The sequence below is a fragment of the Thalassophryne amazonica genome, chromosome 10 (assembly GCF_902500255.1).
Source record: "Thalassophryne amazonica chromosome 10, fThaAma1.1, whole genome shotgun sequence".
Taxonomy (NCBI): domain Eukaryota; kingdom Metazoa; phylum Chordata; class Actinopteri; order Batrachoidiformes; family Batrachoididae; genus Thalassophryne; species Thalassophryne amazonica.
This window is the reverse complement of record NC_047112.1, coordinates 42,344,274-42,364,170: the sequence shown is the minus strand read 5'-3', so window position 1 is coordinate 42,364,170 and position 19,897 is coordinate 42,344,274. Positions and strand designations below refer to the sequence as shown.

The 19,897-nt window shown below is 44.6% G+C and overlaps 1 protein-coding gene across 1 annotated transcript in view; it reads right to left on the bottom strand.

The window, feature by feature from the left end:
- The window catches only part of lpar3 (lysophosphatidic acid receptor 3), a 32,074-nt gene extending 13,096 nt beyond the window's left edge, over positions 1 to 18,978 (bottom strand). The window contains exons 1-2 of the mRNA XM_034179920.1: positions 18,841 to 18,978; positions 13,821 to 14,579 (exon numbers count right to left, since the gene is read on the bottom strand). Coding sequence (XP_034035811.1) covers positions 13,821 to 14,559 — 739 coding nt within the window. The 5' untranslated portion in view covers positions 14,560 to 14,579; positions 18,841 to 18,978. The remainder of the gene's footprint in view (positions 1 to 13,820; positions 14,580 to 18,840) is intronic.
- Positions 18,979 to 19,897: the final 919 nt, after the last annotated feature.

Below are 19,897 nucleotides of genomic sequence, written 5' to 3'. Positions count from 1 at the left end.
TGGATGAAAACCTGCTCCAGAGCGCTCTTGACCTCAGACTGGGGGATGGTTCATCTTTCAGTAGGACAATGACCCTAAGCAAACAGCCAAGATATCAAAGGAGTGGCTTCAGGAAAACTCTGTGAATGTTCTTGAGTGACCCAGCCAGAGCCCAGACCTGAATCTGATTGAACATCTCTGGAGAGATCTGAAAATGGCTGTGCACCGACGCTCCACATCCAACCTGATGGAGCTTGAGAGGTGCTGCAAAGAGGAATGGGCAAAGATAGATGCACCAAGCTTGTGGCATCATATTCAAGAAGACTTAAGGCTGTAATTGCTGCCAAAGGTGCATCAACAAAGTATTGAGCAAAGGGTCTGAATACTTATGTACATATGATTTCATTGTTTTTGATTTTTAGTACATTTGCAAATAATAATAATAGTAATAATAATAAAACCCTTTTTCATATTTTGAATTTTGAAGGAAAAAAATTAACTTACTCCATTTTGGAATAAGGCTGTAACATTAAAAAAAATGTGGAAAAAGTGAAGTGCTGTGAATACTTTCTGGATACACTGCATAACCCTTTCAGATCATCAGGACAAACCTGTGGATTATTGTGAGAGGACAAGCCCTCAGCAGAGGAATGTTTCAACCCTTCTGGAATTTTATGAGAAACATTCTTCAACAATGTAAGATACTTTGTCATTCTTCTACATGTTACATTCTAAGATTAAAATGTGAGAGAATGTTCTTTGTCTGTTTCTGTTGAAGAATGAGACATAGACCTAACAAAAAAAAGCACACAAGAAGTAATTTAAAAATGGTTAGATATAATTTGATAAAATGCATTTAGTTTAGTTCTTCAGTGTTACTGGGGTGAACCTCAGTAACAATTTTTGTCTGAGTCTATATGGTATGATTCCTGATGGTTGACTTCCAGCCAGGTTATGACAGCTCACTGTATGTGCGCCTTATTAAAGTCTCAACTGGTTTGTCAACTCTGCATTTCCGGCTCAGCATGCTCCTCTACTCCAGGAAAAAAATTTAAACTGCAATGTTTCATATTGAAACAGACCTCACCGTTTGATTTATTTCTTCCTCATCTGTTTCCACTCTGCAACTTATATTACAAGGTTATTTCAGAAACTTGTAGGTGGCTTCAAAGATCCCACCACCAGCAAATCAATGCAGAAAAGCCCTAACAAATACCCAGTCTGTTTTGCAATTTTTCTCAAGTCAGAACAAACTTGCCACAAGAACTTTCACACTGACAGGAGCTAGTTAAAGTGGGTTATGAAGTGCACCTGAAACACCTGGTACAGTCAGAGGCACCGCCAGGGATTTTGGGCCCCATGAAAAGAAATCTTATGGGGCCAACCCCCATATTATTTTTTCAGTATTATAATTGTGTTAGGGGCCTCTCTGGGCCCCTGTCAGTCATCGGCCCCTAGAATCCTTCTCATTATTCTTCCCTTTTCAGCACCCCTAGGTAGAGAGCTCAAATACAGCTGCAACCCATATATATATATATATATATATATATATATATATATATATATATATATATATATATATATATATATATATATTGTTGTGAAAGTGTAGTGACACGGACCCACAACAGGGGGCGCAAATGAACGGTCAATAGATGAGCCAAAAAGTAACAATTTAATGTTGTGAAGGTGCACAACGAATATACAAACAATCTCAGTATCTGATAACAGTCAATCCACAATGGTGATGTGTGGGCAGGCTCGAGGATAGAAGACGTCTGTCCCGAGAAGAGCCGGAACCACACGATTTCCGCCGCCACCGAACCTGGTGAATACTGGGCCGCCAAGTCCCGAATTCCCAGGTGATCACCGTCCCCGACTGTTGGATCTGGTACTGCTGGCGAAGAGCAAAGACAGTCAAGTGTGGGTGTGTGTACACCCCGTAACAACAACGGTGGGAATGCCACCTCCACCTCAAATCACACACTCGTGCAGCTCCTGTTTAAACACTTATCTGGTTGGGGTGTGAGGCGAAGCCGTCGCTAATCACACCAAACGCCAATCCAGCAGATAAGAAAACACCACAGGAAAACGGCTGCAAAAAGAGCTCAGATTATTTCTTAATGTAAGTCAGCAGAGAAGTTACCTCCATAGAAGTACGATATATCTGCAACGAGGTGGAGATGACGTCTGGTCTTTATGGAGTGAGATGATGTAGAGTAGATGGGTGACAGCTGTCAAGAGATAATGAGTGACAGCTGTCACCCCCGGCTGTGTCCGTGGCCGCAGCGCCCTCTCGTGCCTGAAGCCCGCACTTCAGGCAGGGCGCCCTCTGGTGGTGGGCCAGCAGTACCTCCTCTTCTGGCGGCCCACACAACAGGACCCCCCCCTCAACGGGTGCCTCCTGGCGCCCGACCAGGCTTGTCCGGGTGGCGGCGGTAGAAATCGGCCAGGGGGGCCGGATCCAGGATGAAGCTCCTCTTCACCCAGGAGCGTTCTTCGGGTCCATACCCCTCCCAGTCCACCAAATACTGGAACCCCCGGCCCATCCGACGGACGTCCAGGAGCCGGCGCACCGTCCAAGCCGGCTCCCCGTTGATGATCCGAGCAGGAGGCGGCGCCGGTCCGGGAGCACAGAGGGGTGAGGTGTGGTGAGGTTTAATCCTTGAAACATGAAAGACTGGGTGGATCCGCAGTGAAGCCGGGAGTTGGAGCTTCACTGCGGCAGGACTGAGGACTTTGAGGATTTTGTATGGTCCGATATATCTGTCCTTGAGTTTTGGGGAGTCCACCTGGAGGGGGATGTCCTTCGTGGATAGCCACACCTCCTGCCCGGGCTGGTAAGCAGGGGCCGGGGATCGCCGGCGGTCTGCATGGGTCTTCGCCCTCGTCCGGGCCTTCAACAAGGCAGAACGGGCGGAGCGCCACACCCGACGGCACTTCCGCAGGTGGGCCTGGACCGAGGGCACACCGACCTCTCCCTCCACCACGGGAAACAACGGGGGCTGATACCCCAAACACACCTCAAATGGGGAGAGGCCGGTGGCAGAGGACACCTGGCTGTTATGCGCATACTCGATCCAGGCCAGATGTTCACTCCAGGCCGTCGGGTGTGCGGACGTCACACAGCGCAGGGCTTGCTCCAATTCCTGATTGGCCCGTTCTGCCTGTCCATTGGTCTGCGGGTGATACCCGGACGAGAGGCTCACAGTGGCCCCCAGTTCCTCCAGACGTGTGAGGAGAACTGGGGACCACGATCAGAGACGATGTCGGTGGGTATCCCATGCAGACGGACGACGTGGTGGACCAGGAGGTCTGCTATCTCCTGGGCTGTTGGGAGCTTCGGGAGGGCCACGAAGTGGGCCGCCTTGGAGAATCGGTCCACTATCGTGAAGATGGTGGTGTTGCCCTGGGACGGCAGGAGGCCCGTGACGAAATCCAGGCCGATATGGGACCAGGGGCGATGAGGCACAGGAAGCGGCTGGAGAAGTCCTTGGGACCTTTTGTGGTCTGCCTTGCCCCTGGCACAGGTGGTGCAGGCCTGGATGTACTCCCGGACGTCGGCCTCCATAGACGCCCACCAGAAGCGCTGCCGGACAACTGCCACGGTCCTTCGCACCCCTGGATGACAGGAGAGCTTGGAACCGTGACAGAAGTTCAAGACTGCAGCTCTGGCCTCTGGTGGGACGTACAGACGGTTCTTCGGACCAGTTCCGTGGTCCGGGCTCCGTGCCAGGGCCTCCCGGACGATCTTCTCCACGTCCCAGGTGAGGGTGGCCACGATAGTGGACTCAGGCAGGATGGGCTCCGGTGGATCCGACAGTGCAGTTTTGACCTCCTCTTCGTGTACCCGGGACAAGGCATCCGACCTCTGGTTCTTGGTCCCGGGGCGATAGGTGATCCGGAAGTCAAAACGCCCGAAGAACAGTGACCAGCGGGCTTGCCTGGGGTTTAGCCGCTTGGCGGTCCTGATATACTCCAGGTTCCGATGGTCAGTGAAAACCGTGAATGGCACAGACGCTCCCTCCAACAGGTGTCTCCACTCCTCAAGAGCCTCTTTCACCGCAAGGAGTTCTCGATTGCCGACGTCATAGTTCCGTTCAGCCGGGGTCAACCTGCGAGAAACGTAGGCACACGGGTGAAGAACCTTATCGGTCTCTCCGCTCTGGGATAGCACGGCTCCTATCCCTGAGTCAGAGGCGTCCACTTCAACCACGAACTGGCGGCTAGGGTCGGGCTGCACCAAAACTGGCGCAGTAGAGAACCGTCGTTTCAACTCCTTGAACGCGGCTTCGCACCGATCTGACCAGGTAAAGGGGACTTTTGGAGAGGTCAGGGCTGTCAGGGGGCTAACTACCTGACTGTAGCCCTTAATGAACCTCCTATAGAAATTAGCGAAGCCGAGGAACTGTTGCAGCTTCCTACGGCTTGTTGGTTGGGGCCAATCTCTCACCGCCGCAACCTTGGCCGGATCAGGGGCGACGGAGTTAGAGGAGATGATAAACCCCAGGAAGGACAAAGACGTGCGGTGAAACTCGCACTTCTCGCCCTTCACAAACAGTCGGTTCTCTAACAACCGCTGCAGGACCTGACGTACATGCTGGACATGGGTCTCAGGATCCGGAGAAAAGATGAGAATATCGTCCAGATATACGAAGACGAATCGGTGCAGGAAGTCCCGCAAGACGTCGTTAACCAAGGCTTGGAACGTCGCGGGGCGTTGGTGAGGCCGAACGGCATGACCAGGTACTCAAAGTGACCTAACGGGGTGTTAAATGCCGTCTTGCATTCGTCTCCCTTCCGGATCCGAACCAGGTGATACGCATTTCTAAGATCCAGCTTAGTAAAGATTTTGGCTCCATGCAGGGGGGTGAACACGGAATCCAACAATGGCAACGGGTATCGGTTGCGAACCATAATCTCATTCAGCCCCCTGTAATCAATGCATGGACGGAGTTCGCCATCTTTCTTGCCCACAAAAAAGAAACCTGCACCCATCGGGGAGGTGGAGTTCCGGATCAGCCCGGCAGCTAATGAGTCCCGGATGTAGGTCTCCATTGATTCGCGCTCAGGTCGTGAGAGGTTGTACAGCCTGCTGGACGGGAACTCAGCACCTGGAACCAAATCAATGGCACAATCGTACGGACGGTGCGGGGGAAGGGTGAGTGCCAGATCCTTGCTGAAGACGTTAGCAAGATCGTGGTACTCAACCGGCACTGCCGTCAGATTGGGAGGGACTTTGACCTCCTCCTTAGCATGTAAATCACGCGGGAGGTAGAAGGAGTTACAAAAAACTCAATCTCCTCCCGATGGTTTCCAGACACCACCAGAGTTACTGGTTGTGTCTTGTGTGTGATTAAAGGGAGGAGGGTGCCATCTAGTGCCTGCACCTGCAATGGTGAAGGAAGCGCCACCAGAGGGAGCCCTACCTCCCTTGCCCATCTGCTGTCTAGCAAATTCCCTTCTGACCCCGTGTCCACCAGTGCTGGGGCTTGAAGGGTTAAATCCCCGCTCAGGATTGTAACTGGGAGTCGTGTGGCAATCTGTGTGTGTCCCACGTGAATGTTATGACCCCCCCTTAGCCCAGTCTCTAAGGGCGGTTGTTGTCGTTGTGGCCGTTTGGGGCAGTTTTTCTGTATGTGCTCCTTTGAGCTGCAGAGAAAACACTCCCCGCGGACCAGCCTCCTCATTTTGGCCCTGTGCGTCTCCCTAACAAAATCCCGCGGTTCTTCCTTAGCTACCAGATGCTCCTTCAGGACCGATGACAGTCCGTTTATGAAGGCGGCGCGGAGCTTAACGTTATTCCAGCCGGACCTCGCAGCCACGATGCGGAAGTCGACTGCATATTCGGCTGCGCACCGGCGCCCCTGTCGCATTGACAGCAGCACTGTTGAAGCGGTCTCTCCTCTGTTAGGGTGATCAAACACTGTTCTGAACTCCCCCACGAACCCAGTGTATGCTGATAACAACCGTGAGTTCTGTTCCCAGAGCACCGTAGCGCGTGCCTTACCCCGAAGCAAGTTAATAACATAAGCCACCTTGCTGGCGTCAGACGCGTACATCACGGGTCGTTGTGCAAAGACGAGCGAACACTGCATCAGAAAGTCCGCGCACGTCTCCACACAACCCCCGTACGGCTCTGGGGGACTTATGTATGCTTCAGGGGATGGTGGGGGGGTTCGTTGAACGACCAGTGGAATGTTAATATCCGGCACCGGGTCGGCAGGAGGAGGAGCCGCAGCAGCGCTCTGATCGCGCGCTTCCACCTGTGCGGTGAGAGCCTCCATCCTGCGATTAAGGATGACGTTTTGCTCGGACATCAAATCCAGCCGAGCGGTAAAGGCGGTGAGGATTTGCTGCAACTCACCGAGCACGCCTCCTGCAGACGCCTGTGCACCCTGCTCTTCCATTGGCTGTCCAACAGATGGGTGATGCCCCTCGGGATCCATGACGCTGGCCAAGATAGCCTGTTGTGAAAGTGTAGTGACACGGACCCACAACAGGGGGCGCAAATGAACGGTCAATAGATGAGCCAAAAAGTAACAATTTAATGCTGTGAAGGTGCACAACGAATATACAAACAATCTCAGTATCTGATAACAGTCAATCCACAATGGTGACGTGTGGGCAGGCTCGAGGATAGAAGACGTCTGTCCAGAGAAGAGCCGGAACCACACGATTTCCGCCGCCACCGAACCTGGTGAATACTGGAGCCGCCAAGTCCCGAATTCCCAGGTGATCACCGTCCCCGACTGTCGGATCTGGTACTGCTGGCGAAGCGCAAAGACAGTCAAGTGTGGGTGTGTGTACACCCCGTAACAACAACGGTGGGAATGCCACCTCCACCTCAAATCACACACTCGTGCAGCTCCTGTTTAAACACTTATCTGGTTGGGGTGTGAGGCAAAGCCGTCGCTAATCACACCAAACGCCAATCCAGCAGATAAGAAAACACCACAGGAAAACGGCTGCAAAAAGAGCTCAGATTATTTCTTAATGTAAGTCAGCAGAAAAGTTACCTCCATAGAAGTACGATATCTCGGCAATGAGGTGGAGATGACGTCTGGTCTTTATGGAGTGAGATGATGTAGAGTAGATGGGTGACAGCTGTCAAGAGATAATGAGTGACAGCTGTCACCCCCGGCTGTGTCCGTGGCGGCAGTGCCCTCTCGTGCCTGAAGCCCGCACTTCAGGCAGGGCGCCCTCTGGTGGTGGGCCAGCAGTACCTCCTCTTCTGGCGGCCCACACAACATATATATTTGGTAGAGAATATTACAGGGAATGTTCAGTTACTTTTCACACACAATATCTGGGTACATTAATGAGTAATTTAGATTTTTAATTCATTGTTTACATGTTAGAAATATCTACTATGCCTAAAACAGAACTAACCAATCGTTCCACTGATTACAAGCAACTGGCCAATGACAATCCCCGTAACACGCCGGTTCAGTGACATGTGGTAACAACATGGCTGCCTACAGTAAAGAGGATGCATCATCTTTGGATGAAGAAAAAGGGTATTTTTGTGTATCTTCCCATCCAAAAGAACAAAGTAATATCACTTTCACAGACGACATGCATGTTTTTAGAATACATTCCGAAATGGAAGACTTTGCAAGGTGCGCAAGCAGAAATCGAGGAGTTACATCGCTCAACACCTGATCATGTCGGCAGATTTCAGTAATAACAGTCGTAATAATAATAATAATAATTTAACATCCAATACTTTATGATGGTGGACTACACAAGACATGCGCCTCACACTTTACTGGCTCAGAACGGGTTGAAAGAACTACAAAAGCACCAAAAAGACAGCAGAAGCTGCAGCTTCTATATGTAGATAAGCTTAATATTTAATTTCATGTAAGCTAAAATTTTATATATAATGAGTCAAACGCTGTGACTCACTATGTTATATTCCCTTTGTCTACTTGGGTGGCTGTTTATGAAGTATTAATATAATGTGTTGGCCATGTTGATAGAAATCAATGAAGATTATTGTGCTGTTTTTGTCTGCGTAAATTCTGTTGTTGGTTATGACTCATTGATATTCAAAGAAATTAGAACAGACCAATATTTGATGCATCAATCGACATCATGAAAGACATGATTATGATCACACACAGCCTTACAATTTCTAATGATCTGACAATTCTAATTCACAGTAATAATCATCCGGCCTTTATTCATGTATTTATTCATTAATTCATTTGTTTATTTATCTCTATGTACTTATTCTCCAGCAATTACATGAATGAAATACCAGATCTCATGGCCATTCGTATTCATGGTAATTGTGGCTTAGGATGTTTTGCGTCACGGGGAAGTTTTTTTGTTTTGTTTTTACTGCAAATCGATTGCAGAACTGCAATATCGTATCTCATGGCCAATTGATTTCATGGCAATTGTGATTTTATGCAACTGCATGATTGTGTAATGGAACTATATGACATTGGTAACTGAAAGAAAAAAAAACTAAATGCAGAGATCCAGACATTTGTACATGTTCTGTGTACAGTTCTGTGCAAATGTGCCAGACACGACTGCCATAACATCACTGATGGCAGTGAAGAAGGGTTAGGGTTAGGGTTAACCCTTTTTTAAGAACATATAGTTGATGTGTGTCGACATTTTGAGTCAGCAGTTCTCACTAACCCTCAAAAAAGGCACTAACGCAAAAAAATTTGTGGGAAAAAGTATGTTGTTTGCGGTACCACAGGCTTTCATTTGCCAACATTTTCATACCCACCCCAGATGTACGTATGTCATGATCTCAAAAATCCAAAGGGATACTGATTACACAGCCCGTGGTCTAATTCAGTCTTAAATTAATCACCAACTATTTTTTTTTATTTTTTTATATATATATAGCACCAAATCACAACAGTTGCCCCAAGGCGCTTTATATTGTAAGGCAAGGCCATACAATAATTATGTAAAACCCCAACGGTCAAAACGACCCCCTGTGAGCAAGCACTTGGCTACAGTGGGAAGGAAAAACTCCCTTTTAACAGGAAGAAACCTCCAGCAGAACCAGGCTCAGGGAGGGGCAGTCTTCTGCTGGGACTGGTTGGGGCTGAGGGAGAGAACCAGGAAAAAGACATGCTGTGGAGGGGAGCAGAGATCGATCACTAATGATTAAATGCAGAGTGGTGCATACAGAGCAAAAAGAGAAAGAAACAGTGCATCATGGGAACCCCCCAGCAGTCTAAGTCTATAGCAGCATAACTAAGGGATGGTTCAGGGTCACCTGATCCAGCCCTAACTATAAGCTTTAGCAAAAAGGAAAGTTTTAAGCCTAATCTTAAAAGTAGAGAGGGTGTCTGTCTCCCTGATCTGAATTGGGAGCTGGTTCCACAGGAGAGGAGCCCGAAAGCTGAAGGCTCTGCCTCCCATTCTACATATTTGTTTAATATGCGCTTTGAATGACATATCCTGATCAAAAATGACTCCAAGATTTCTCACAGTATTACTAGAGGTCAGGGTAATGCCATCCAGAGTAGGGATCTGGTTAGACACCATGTTTCTAAGATTTGTGGGGCCAAGTACAATAACTTCAGTTTTATCTGAGTTTAAAGGCAGGAAATTAGAGGTCATCCATGTCTTTATGTCTGTAAGACAATCCTGCAGTTTAGCTAATTGGTGTGTGTCCTCTGGCTTCATGGATAGATAAAGCTGGGTACCATCTGCGTAACAATGAAAATTTAAGCAATACCGTCTAATAATACTGCCTAAGGGAAGCATGTATAAAGTGAATAAAATTGGTCCTAGCACAGAACCTTGTGGAACTCCATAATTAACTTTAGTCTGTGAAGAAGATTCCCCATTTACATGAACAAATTGTAATCTATTAGACAAATATGATTCAAACCACCGCAGCGCAGTGCCTTTAATACCTATGGCATGCTCTAATCTCTGTAATAAAATTTTATGGTCAACAGTATCAAAAGCAGCACTGAGGTCTAACAGAACAAGCACAGAGATGAGTCCACTGTCCGAGGCCATAAAAAGATCATTTGTAACCTTCACTAATGCTGTTTCTGTACTATGATGAATTCTAAAACCTGACTGAAACTCTTCAAATAGACCATTCCTCTGCAGATGATCAGTTAGCTGTTTTACAACTACCCTTTCAAGAATTTTTGAGAGAAAAGGAAGGTTGGAGATTGGCCTATAATTAGCTAAGATAGCTGGGTCAAGTGATGGCTTTTTAAGTAATGGTTTAATTACTGCCACCTTAAAAGCCTGTGGTACATAGCCAACTAACAAAGATAGATTGATCATATTTAAGATCGAAGCATTAAATAATGGTAGGGCTTCCTTGAGCAGCCTGGTAGGAATGGGGTCTAATAAACATGTTGATGGTTTGGATGAAGTAACTAATGAAAATAACTCAGACAGAACAATCGGAGAGAAAGAGTCTAACCAAATACCGGCATCACTGAAAGCAGCCAAAGATAACGATACGTCTTTGGGATGGTTATGAGTAATTTTTTCTCTAATAGTTAAAATTTTGTTAGCAAAGAAAGTCATGAAGTCATTACTAGTTAAAGTTAATGGAATACTCAGCTCAATAGAGCTCTGACTCTTTGTCAGCCTGGCTACAGTGCTGAAAAGAAACCTGGGGTTGTTCTTATTTTCTTCAATTAGTGATGAGTAGAAAGATGTCCTAGCTTTACGGAGGGCTTTTTTATAGAGCAACAGACTCTTTTTCCAGGCTAAGTGAAGATCTTCTAAATTAGTGAGACGCCATTTCCTCTCCAACTTACGGGTTATCTGCTTTAAGCTACGAGTTTGTGAGTTATACCACGGAGTCAGGCACTTCTGATTTAAAGCTCTCTTTTTTAGAGGAGCTACAGCATCCAAAGTTGTCTTCAATGAGGATGTAAAACTATTGACAAGATACTCTATCTCACTTACAGAGTTTAGGTAGCTACTCTGCACTGTGTTGGTATATGGCATTAGAGAACATAAAGAAGGAATCATATCCTTAAACCTAGTTACAGCGCTTTCTGAAAGACTTCTAGTGTAATGAAACTTATTCCCCACTGCTGGGTAGTCCATCAGAGTAAATGTAAATGTTATTAAGAAATGATCAGACAGAAGGGAGTTTTCAGGGAATACTGTTAAGTCTTCTATTTCCATACCATAAGTCAGAACAAGATCTAAGATATGATTAAAGTGGTGGGTGGACTCATTTACTTTTTGAGCAAAGCCAATAGAGTCTAATAATAGATTAAATGCAGTGTTGAGGCTGTCATTCTCAGCATCTGTGTGGATGTTAAAATCGCCCACTATAATTATCTTATCTGAGCTAAGCACTAAGTCAGACAAAAGGTCTGAAAATTCACAGAGAAACTCACAGTAACGACCAGGTGGACGATAGATAATAACAAATAAAACTGGTTTTTGGGACTTCCAATTTGGATGGACAAGACTAAGAGTCAAGCTTTCAAATGAATTAAAGCTCTGTCTGGGTTTTTGATTAATTAATAAGCTGGAATGGAAGATTGCTGCTAATCCTCCGCCCCGGCCCGTGCTACGAGCATTCTGACAGTTAGTGTGACTCGGGGGTGTTGACTCATTTAAACTAACATATTCATCCTGCTGTAACCAGGTTTCTGTAAGGCAGAATAAATCAATATGTTGATCAATTATTATATCATTTACCAACAGGGACTTAGAAGAGAGAGACCTAATGTTTAATAGACCACATTTAACTGTTTTAGTCTGTGGTGCAGTTGAAGGTGCTATATTATTTTTTCTTTTTGAATTTTTATGCTTAAATAGATTTTTGCTGGTTATTGGTAGTCTGGGAGCAGGCACCGTCTCTACGGGGATGGGGTAATGAGGGGATGGCAGGGGGAGAGAAGCTGCAGAGAGGTGTGTAAGACTACAACTCTGCTTCCTGGTCCCAACCCTGGATAGTCACGGTTTGGAGGATTTAAGAAAATTGGCCAGATTTCTAGAAATGAGAGCTGCTCCATCCAAAGTGGGATGGATGCCGTCTCTCCTAACAAGACCAGGTTTTCCCCAGAAGCTTTGCCAATTATCTATGAAGCCCACCTCATTTTTTGGACACCACTCAGACAGCCAGCAATTCAAGGAGAACATGCGGCTAAACATGTCACTCCCGGTCCGATTGGGGAGGGGCCCAGAGAAAACTACAGAGTCCGACATTGTTTTTGCAAAGTTACACACCGATTTAATGTTAATTTTAGTGACCTCCGATTGGCGTAACCGGGTGTCATTACTGCCGACGTGAATTACAATCTTACCAAATTTACGCTTAGCCTTAGCCAGCAGTTTCAAATTTCCTTCAATGTCGCCTGCTCTGGCCCCCGGAAGACAACTGACTATGGTTGCTGGTGTCGCTAACTTCACATTTCTCAAAACAGAGTCGCCAATAACCAGAGTTTGATCCTCGGCGGGTGTGTCGTCGAGTGGGGAAAAACGGTTAGAGATGTGAACGGGTTGGCGGTGTACACGGGGCTTCTGTTTAGGGCTACGCTTCCTCCTCACAGTCACCCAGTCAGCCTGCTTTCCCGGCTGCTCGGGATCTGCCAGGGGGTAACTAACGGCGGCTAAGCTACCTTGGTCCGCACCGACTACAGGGGCCTGGCTAGCTGTAGAATTTTCCACTGTGCGGAGCCGAGTCTCCAATTCGCCAAGCCTGGCCTCCAAAGCTACGAATAAGCTACACTTATTACAAGTACCGTTACTGCTAAAGGAGGCCGAGGAATAACTAAACATTTCACACCCAGAGCAGAAAAGTGCGGGAGAGACAGGAGAAGCCGCCATGCTAAATCGGCTAAGAGCTAGTAGCTACGCTAAGCTAGCGGATTCCTAAAAACACGCAAAGTGAATAATGTGTAAATAATTTAGAGTATTTTCATAATTGATTAACGGGTTTGAGCCTTCTTATTCAAATTTAGATGTGAATTTTTATTTTACTCGCTTCTTTATTTCTCTCTGTCAATAAAATAAATATTTTTAAGTTTTGGACAAAACATTTGGGGATGTCATTTTGGGAAACATTGATTAACATTATTCACCATTTTATGACATTTCATGGACCAAACAATAAAATAGATTCATGCAGAAAATAATAAACTAATGAATCAATAATTAAAATAATTGTTTGTTACAGCCCTGTACTCAAGTAAGTAAGTCCAGGTTCTTTTTAAGGGTCTAAAGTCAAAGACTGAGACAGTACACAAAGAGTGTTAAAGCAGATAGATCCTATGAGACAACGTTGTTGCAGGCATGTAAAGTACACAAAAAGAACATTAACAACAGTGTAACTAGTATGAAAAAAGAACTAATCCCACTTATTATTCATGAAATCCATCTGACCTGCAGGGCTTCCTGAGGCTTTCAGAATTGCACAATCCACTTACTGTCACAACAAATTCACAAACCTAACTTTAAAAAATAACTAAATAAACTTTTAAAACTATACAAAGTGCACTTTTTCCACCTGTGCCTATTTGTGTGGTCATTATTCCATATCTCAGCAGCTGCACCAAAACATATGCATCAAAATATTGTGACATGACATCATCTTTTCTTTCTTTATAGCTACTTAGAAGATTTGATGGTATCAGTTGTGCATGGAGCAGCATGACTGCAACAATCAGACTTACAAGGCACTCTGAAAATTACACATATTTTAAAGAAATATTTTGCAGTCGGAGCAACACTATCTTGTTTGATAAACTCTCAACACTTTTACTGAAAACTTTGGTTTAAATTGCTCAAGGACTTCCCTCACAGAATAAAATCAATCCTGCCCATCAATAACATGGCTGAAGTTCTAAGTAATATTAAATACCTACCGAGCACAACCATAACCGTCTTGATGAGCTTGATGGGAGTCCTTTTGCGGTTAATGGAGTTGCTGGTGTGTGGAGTGAGCATTGACGTCTTTTTCACCACGTACATGTAGATCCTCACGTAGATGGACACCATTGCCAGAAACATGATCAGATTGGAAATGGACCAGAAGATCAGGTAGCTCTTGCTGAAGATGGGAGCCAATTGAGAACAGTTCTCCAGGTTGCAGATACAGTTCCAGCCCATGCTCGGCACAGCTCCCATGAAGATGGAGATGGCCCACACCAGCACGATCAGCAGGGTTACCCTCCTTTTGGTCAGGTTGCTGTGGACTTTCCAGTTCATGACGGAGATGTAGCGCTCCAGGGCTATCACCAGCAGATTGGCCAGTGAGGCTGAAAGACTGACATCCAAAAGACCCTGACGGAAGAAGTATCCCTTAACTGTGAGCCTCTGTGACACCTCACCCGTGTTAAACATGAGGTACACGTAGGCTATACCTGCCAGGAAGTCTGAGGCAGCAAGGTTCGAAAGAAGATAGTAGAAGGGGTAGTGGAACCTCTTGTTGGTGATGACTGCAGCTATGACCATGCCGTTGGAGACCAGGATGAAGCAGCAGAAAAGTGAGCCCACCACTTGGACAAGGGTAAGCTGGGTGGAGGCCCATTTATCTTTGGCCCCGCTGTTGTTGTAGAAGAAGCTCATGAGTTCATCATAATGGCACTGGTTTTGTTTGGCCATTTTGGAGGGACGTCTGTGAACTGAGGATGAGAATAACAAAGAAGTAGAACAATTTTCTTATAAAAATAAACTGGGTTTAAATCTATGCAGGTTCAACGCAGAATCACACATTTAAAAAACTGATCATTCTGGTCCCATCAAGCTGTTGTTTGGGACTTGATGGGGCTGTAACGCTCCCAAAAATTTCAGTAGCCCTACCAGAAAATTGTCATTTACCATTCACACCAGTTTCTCACATTCTACCAATAATCTGGTCCTGTAGTACTCAAACTGCCAAAGTACACATGAGACATTGTTTGTACACAAAATCAACGGAGAAAGCTGACACCACTTATGTAAAACCGGATGTATTATGTATTCTTTGACATGTAATTAAAAATAGACCTTTTCCTCCTTCCTTCAAGCAACTCCAACCATGAACGGGGATTGGATGGTAACCCAGAGGACAACAAACAATGAGAAAAGAATGAAAGGGACCACACCTGCCCTGCCCCCCCAACATCTCCACCCTCACCTAAAGGAGATCAACCTCTATGTTGACTGGGCCATATCTTCTTGTCTACAATCTTTCTCATGCCGTGCTTGTAAGGTCTCCATAATTTTCTAAATATGGACTTGTGTCCTGTCATAAGTGTGTTACGACTGATCGAAAGATTGATTGAATGACTGATCCACGATTGCTGTTGTTAGTTCTATCTGTCCTGTGTTGAAACTGACAACATGGAGGTACTTGAAAATTCATTAAAAAACACATTTACTATAAATTTTAAAAACACTAAATAGTCACTTTGCTTCACTAAGAAAATAAAAAGCCTCTGAAGTCACCAGTTTAAAAAGGCAAAGAAAAGCAAAAGATACTAAATTAACAAAAAGACATAAAACACTGTTGTTCCTAAAGTGTGACCAACATACCAGGTCCAAGTTTCTCCAAAACATCATACTTCAAAGATGCAGTTTCCTGCAGTTATGTAGCGTTGTGGATACAGTGCTGTGTGCTGGATCAAATTCATTGCACACCTAACTTTTTGCATGTACGTACATGACAAATGCAACTTTGTTGATTTTTGTTTTTTGTATCATTTCACACAGGACAGGATGGCAAACTAAATCTGGGCCCATATGCATGAAGTAGCCTAAGGCTAAAATAGCTCCTAGTGAAGTTATTCTAAGAAAAGTCTTAGAATTCCTCAAATTCTTAGACAGTTCTCAGTTTGCCGCAAAGCACCTTAGGCCTTAAGAGAGCTCCTAAGGTGTCAAACTTGTAAGAGTAGTGAGGAGGACTTTTAAGAAGCCTAAGAGTGTCTTAAGCAGACAAGCTGGTGGAAAAGACACAGAGGAAGCAGAGATATGTAGAATGACAGTAACACGCTACCAGCTTGATCGATGTATTTATGTTAATTTCCTGTCTTAATGTATTTAGAAATTGTTTAGGTTGTTATCATATTCACACATTAATATTATCATTATTTTTATTATTATTATCAGTATTATTGATATTATTTTATTATTACATCTATTTTGATTTGATTTTTAAATGGACCACAATGGAAATAAATGTTTTCACTTTCTTGTGTCATGCATTTATTTACAATTATATTATGTACTTACATTGAACTTATTAATAAACTCATGCACACTTTTAATATGTAGATAATCGGCATGTAAATGAGATATGTTTAAACACCTTCAAAGCGTGTAACAATTAATTTTGTGGTGAGCTGCATGGAATAATAAAAGTCAAGGAGAGCTTTTGTCTTTTTGGCACACTGCCACTAGGAGGAGGCCTTATTTTTCAGATAAAACACTGGGACAGCATCAAACAGAACTGCACTGCACTTGATTGTACTGTTCATTCATATGTAGGAATGCAAAGCGCATTTATTTTTTATTTACCCCTCACTTTCTGTGACAACCAATCATAGCTCTTACAGGACCACGTCATACCTAGCAACGGGGTCAACCTCGCCTCCTCACAAAGATAGGAGTTTCTGTCAACTCCTTACCCAGAGTTTCTCTCAGACACCTCTTGGGTCTCTCTGAGGCTGGGAGTCCTTGCCAGGATATTTTAGGCTAAGTTAGGAGCTCTTTGAGAGGTCTTTGAGATGCACCGAGGATACGAGCCCTGATGTTTATGTACTTCTGACACTAGTGCTAGTTCCATAAAGGTTCAGCGTGGTACTGGAATCATAACCAGTCTGGAAGATAGGGCTGGGCAACAGTCCACCACGCAGGGTCAAGGACTGTAAGGGCCAAGGGTTGTAAGGAAAACCTGCACCATGCAGGTTTTCCTTGTTAGCAAAACCCTGCTTGCTGTCTGCACTGTAATATGGTTTCAAACATATTCCTGGGTGTGGCAAACCAAAGACAGCCACTTTAGATCAGAGTGCTCTGCATGGCTGTGAACCCTCTCTGTAGCTTGACGTGCACCTGCTAAATGACTGCAAGGGCCGTGATTGGTCACTTTTATATTTTCATTCCTTCCTCTCTTGTTATATGTTAAAGTTTTTGCAGTGGGCATGCCGATTACATTTCGATCATGGATCAAATACAGGAATGTTTGGCAGAAAGGTCCACAAATATGACCAACTTTACAACACGGAGTTGGAAAAAGACGCATAAATGACCTGCAATTCATGGAGGGAAACTGTACATATCGGTAGCGTTGGTTTGGAAGTTGATTGTATAAAGAAGTGGAGTTCATTGAGGGAAAAATTGATCCAGAAAAAGCCACTGTTCCTGCACTAAATTGCATTAAGACGCCCACCAACATGACGCAGAACTTTAAAAGGGTCACGCGTACGTCATCATTGCATAGCCACACAGTTACGGAGTTGTAATAGCATAATCAAGCTTTAGGATTTTAAGGTACCAATCTGCATCAGACAAAAGAGTGACTCAACCAAATGTAATCCTTCTTAATGCACATAATGCCCGGCGCTTATTTAAGGCAGGAATTTTTTTTTTCAGACGAAGTTGTGACCCAGCCATTAAAACAGGTAGGACCCTATTCAAGGTCAGGCATTTAATCAAGGAAATATGTAAGACTAATAGGTGCTGCAGATTCCCCATAGATTGTTTGGCACCACCTGACTCTGTTACATACATATAACAGGTTTTATCCATTTTATACATATAGCGGATTTCGATTATAACTGACAAAATTCACTGGTCCATCTAAATTGTACGCAAGTTTTACTCTCTCTCTCTCTCTATATATATATATATGCACATGTGTGTGTATGTATGTATAAACACACGCATACACACTCACCGGTCACTTTATTGGGTACACCTTGCTAATACTGAGTTGGACCCCCTTTTGCCTTCAGAACTGCCTTAATTCTTCATAGCATAGATTCAACAAGGTGTTGGAAACATTCCTCAAAGATCTTGGTCCATATTGACATGATGACATTATGCAGTTGCCCATTCAACCAGTCTGTCCTTTCTCCACTGACATCAACAAGGCATTTTCATCCACACAATTGCTGCTCACTGGATATCTTCTCTTTTTTGGACCAGTCTCTGTAAACCCTACAGATGGTTGTTCATGAAAATCCCAGTAGATCAGCATTTTCTGAAATACTCATCCGGCACCAGCATCCATTTCACATTCAAAGTCACTTAAATTCCCTTTCTTCTCTCATTCTGATGCTCAGGTGCAACTTCAGCAAGTCGTCTTCACATCGAGATGCCTAAATGCATTGAGTTGCTGCCATGTGGTTGGCTGGTTATCTATTTGTGTTAACAAGCAATTGAAGAGGTGTACCTAATAAAGTGGCCGGTGAATGTATATGTTATATGGACTTTCGAAAAAGCCACCGAGTGCTATACGATTTAAAACAATTCAAACGCTCGCTGCTTTTTTCACGCAACAACTACGCCACTGTTTCTGCAGCACCCTCTAATGGTCACAATGGAAATGCAGCCAGAGATCTGACAGACGGGGGGGGCGTGTCCAGACGAGGTTGGTTTTTGGGTCACTGCCAAAAACTAAGTAAACAAACAACAAACAAAGTCGGAAGCCAACATGTGAATTCAAGCAATATTCGCTCCCAGTATCAAGCCATGTTTCAAACACTACTGATAAGGTATACTTAAAACAAAAAGACTGTTCAACTGAAAAAAAAAACCCCCAAAAAAAACCTGTTGGACAATGAACGAGAGGGTCCCACATGAGACAACCTGTCGCAAAAAAAGGTTTTAATAAGGACATTAAGTTACAACATTCTTACAAAATAAAAACAAGGTGTTATCAGAGGAGAAATCAAATTCAGGTACCTGCCTGTGTTCTGGTCCGTCAGAATGTTAAGAGTTGCGCTTTATTCCTGCGCATTTTTCCGCCTGTGGACGGAGCTTGAGGACAGTCTGGAGCCGGAGGACAACGTGAAGGCGGAGAGTTGCGAGTCTTCACTTTGAGGTTTGTCCTCGCTGACGCAGAGGGCGTGTGCCACCTCCGGATGACCGCACACGGCAGCAGAGGCGCACACATGCAGCCCAGGGGCCTGGGCTCCAACGCGAACACAGGCCCCCTGGTGGCCACAACTGTCAACACACCCTTACTCATCAGCTGCCGTTAGCCTCTCTTATTTGTTTATATATATATATATATATATATATATATATATATATATATATATATATATATATATATATATATATATCAGATACCAAGGCAATAGCAGCTAAAGATGTAGTTATTTCATGTTTTACAGTGTGTCTGAGGTGAGTCTTTAGATTCTCAAAAAGAAATACAGTGCATCCACAAGTATTCAATTTAAATTTAATCAACTTATAAAGCACCAAATCACAACAAAAGCCATCTCAAGGCACCTCACACAGAACAGTTCAACATAAAAAATGTAAATAATAAAACTAAAAAATTCAAATACATAATTAAAAACAAATAAAACAGATAAAAAATTCATAAGAAAGAGAATAAAAATAAGTTTTACGTCTCGACTTAAAAATGTCCATGAACTCCGACTGCCTCACGGTCGCAGGAAGACCATTCCACAGAGCAGGTGCACGATAATAAAAGACTCTTTGACCTGCTGACTTCTTCTTCACCCTGGAAACACAGAGAAGTCCTGCATCCTGCGACTGCAAAGCCTGGGCCGGCACATAGGGTTCCAACAAATCGGCCAGATAAGACCTTGCCAGTCCATGAACAACTTTATAAGTCAATAATAAAACCTTAAAATCTGTTCTCACAGAGACAGGGAGCCAGTATAAAGATGCCAAAATGGGTGTGATATGTTCAAACCTTCAGCTTCGTGTCAAAAGTCTGGCAACAGCATTCTGAACCAGCTGAAGACCCCCAATGCTGCACTGCGGT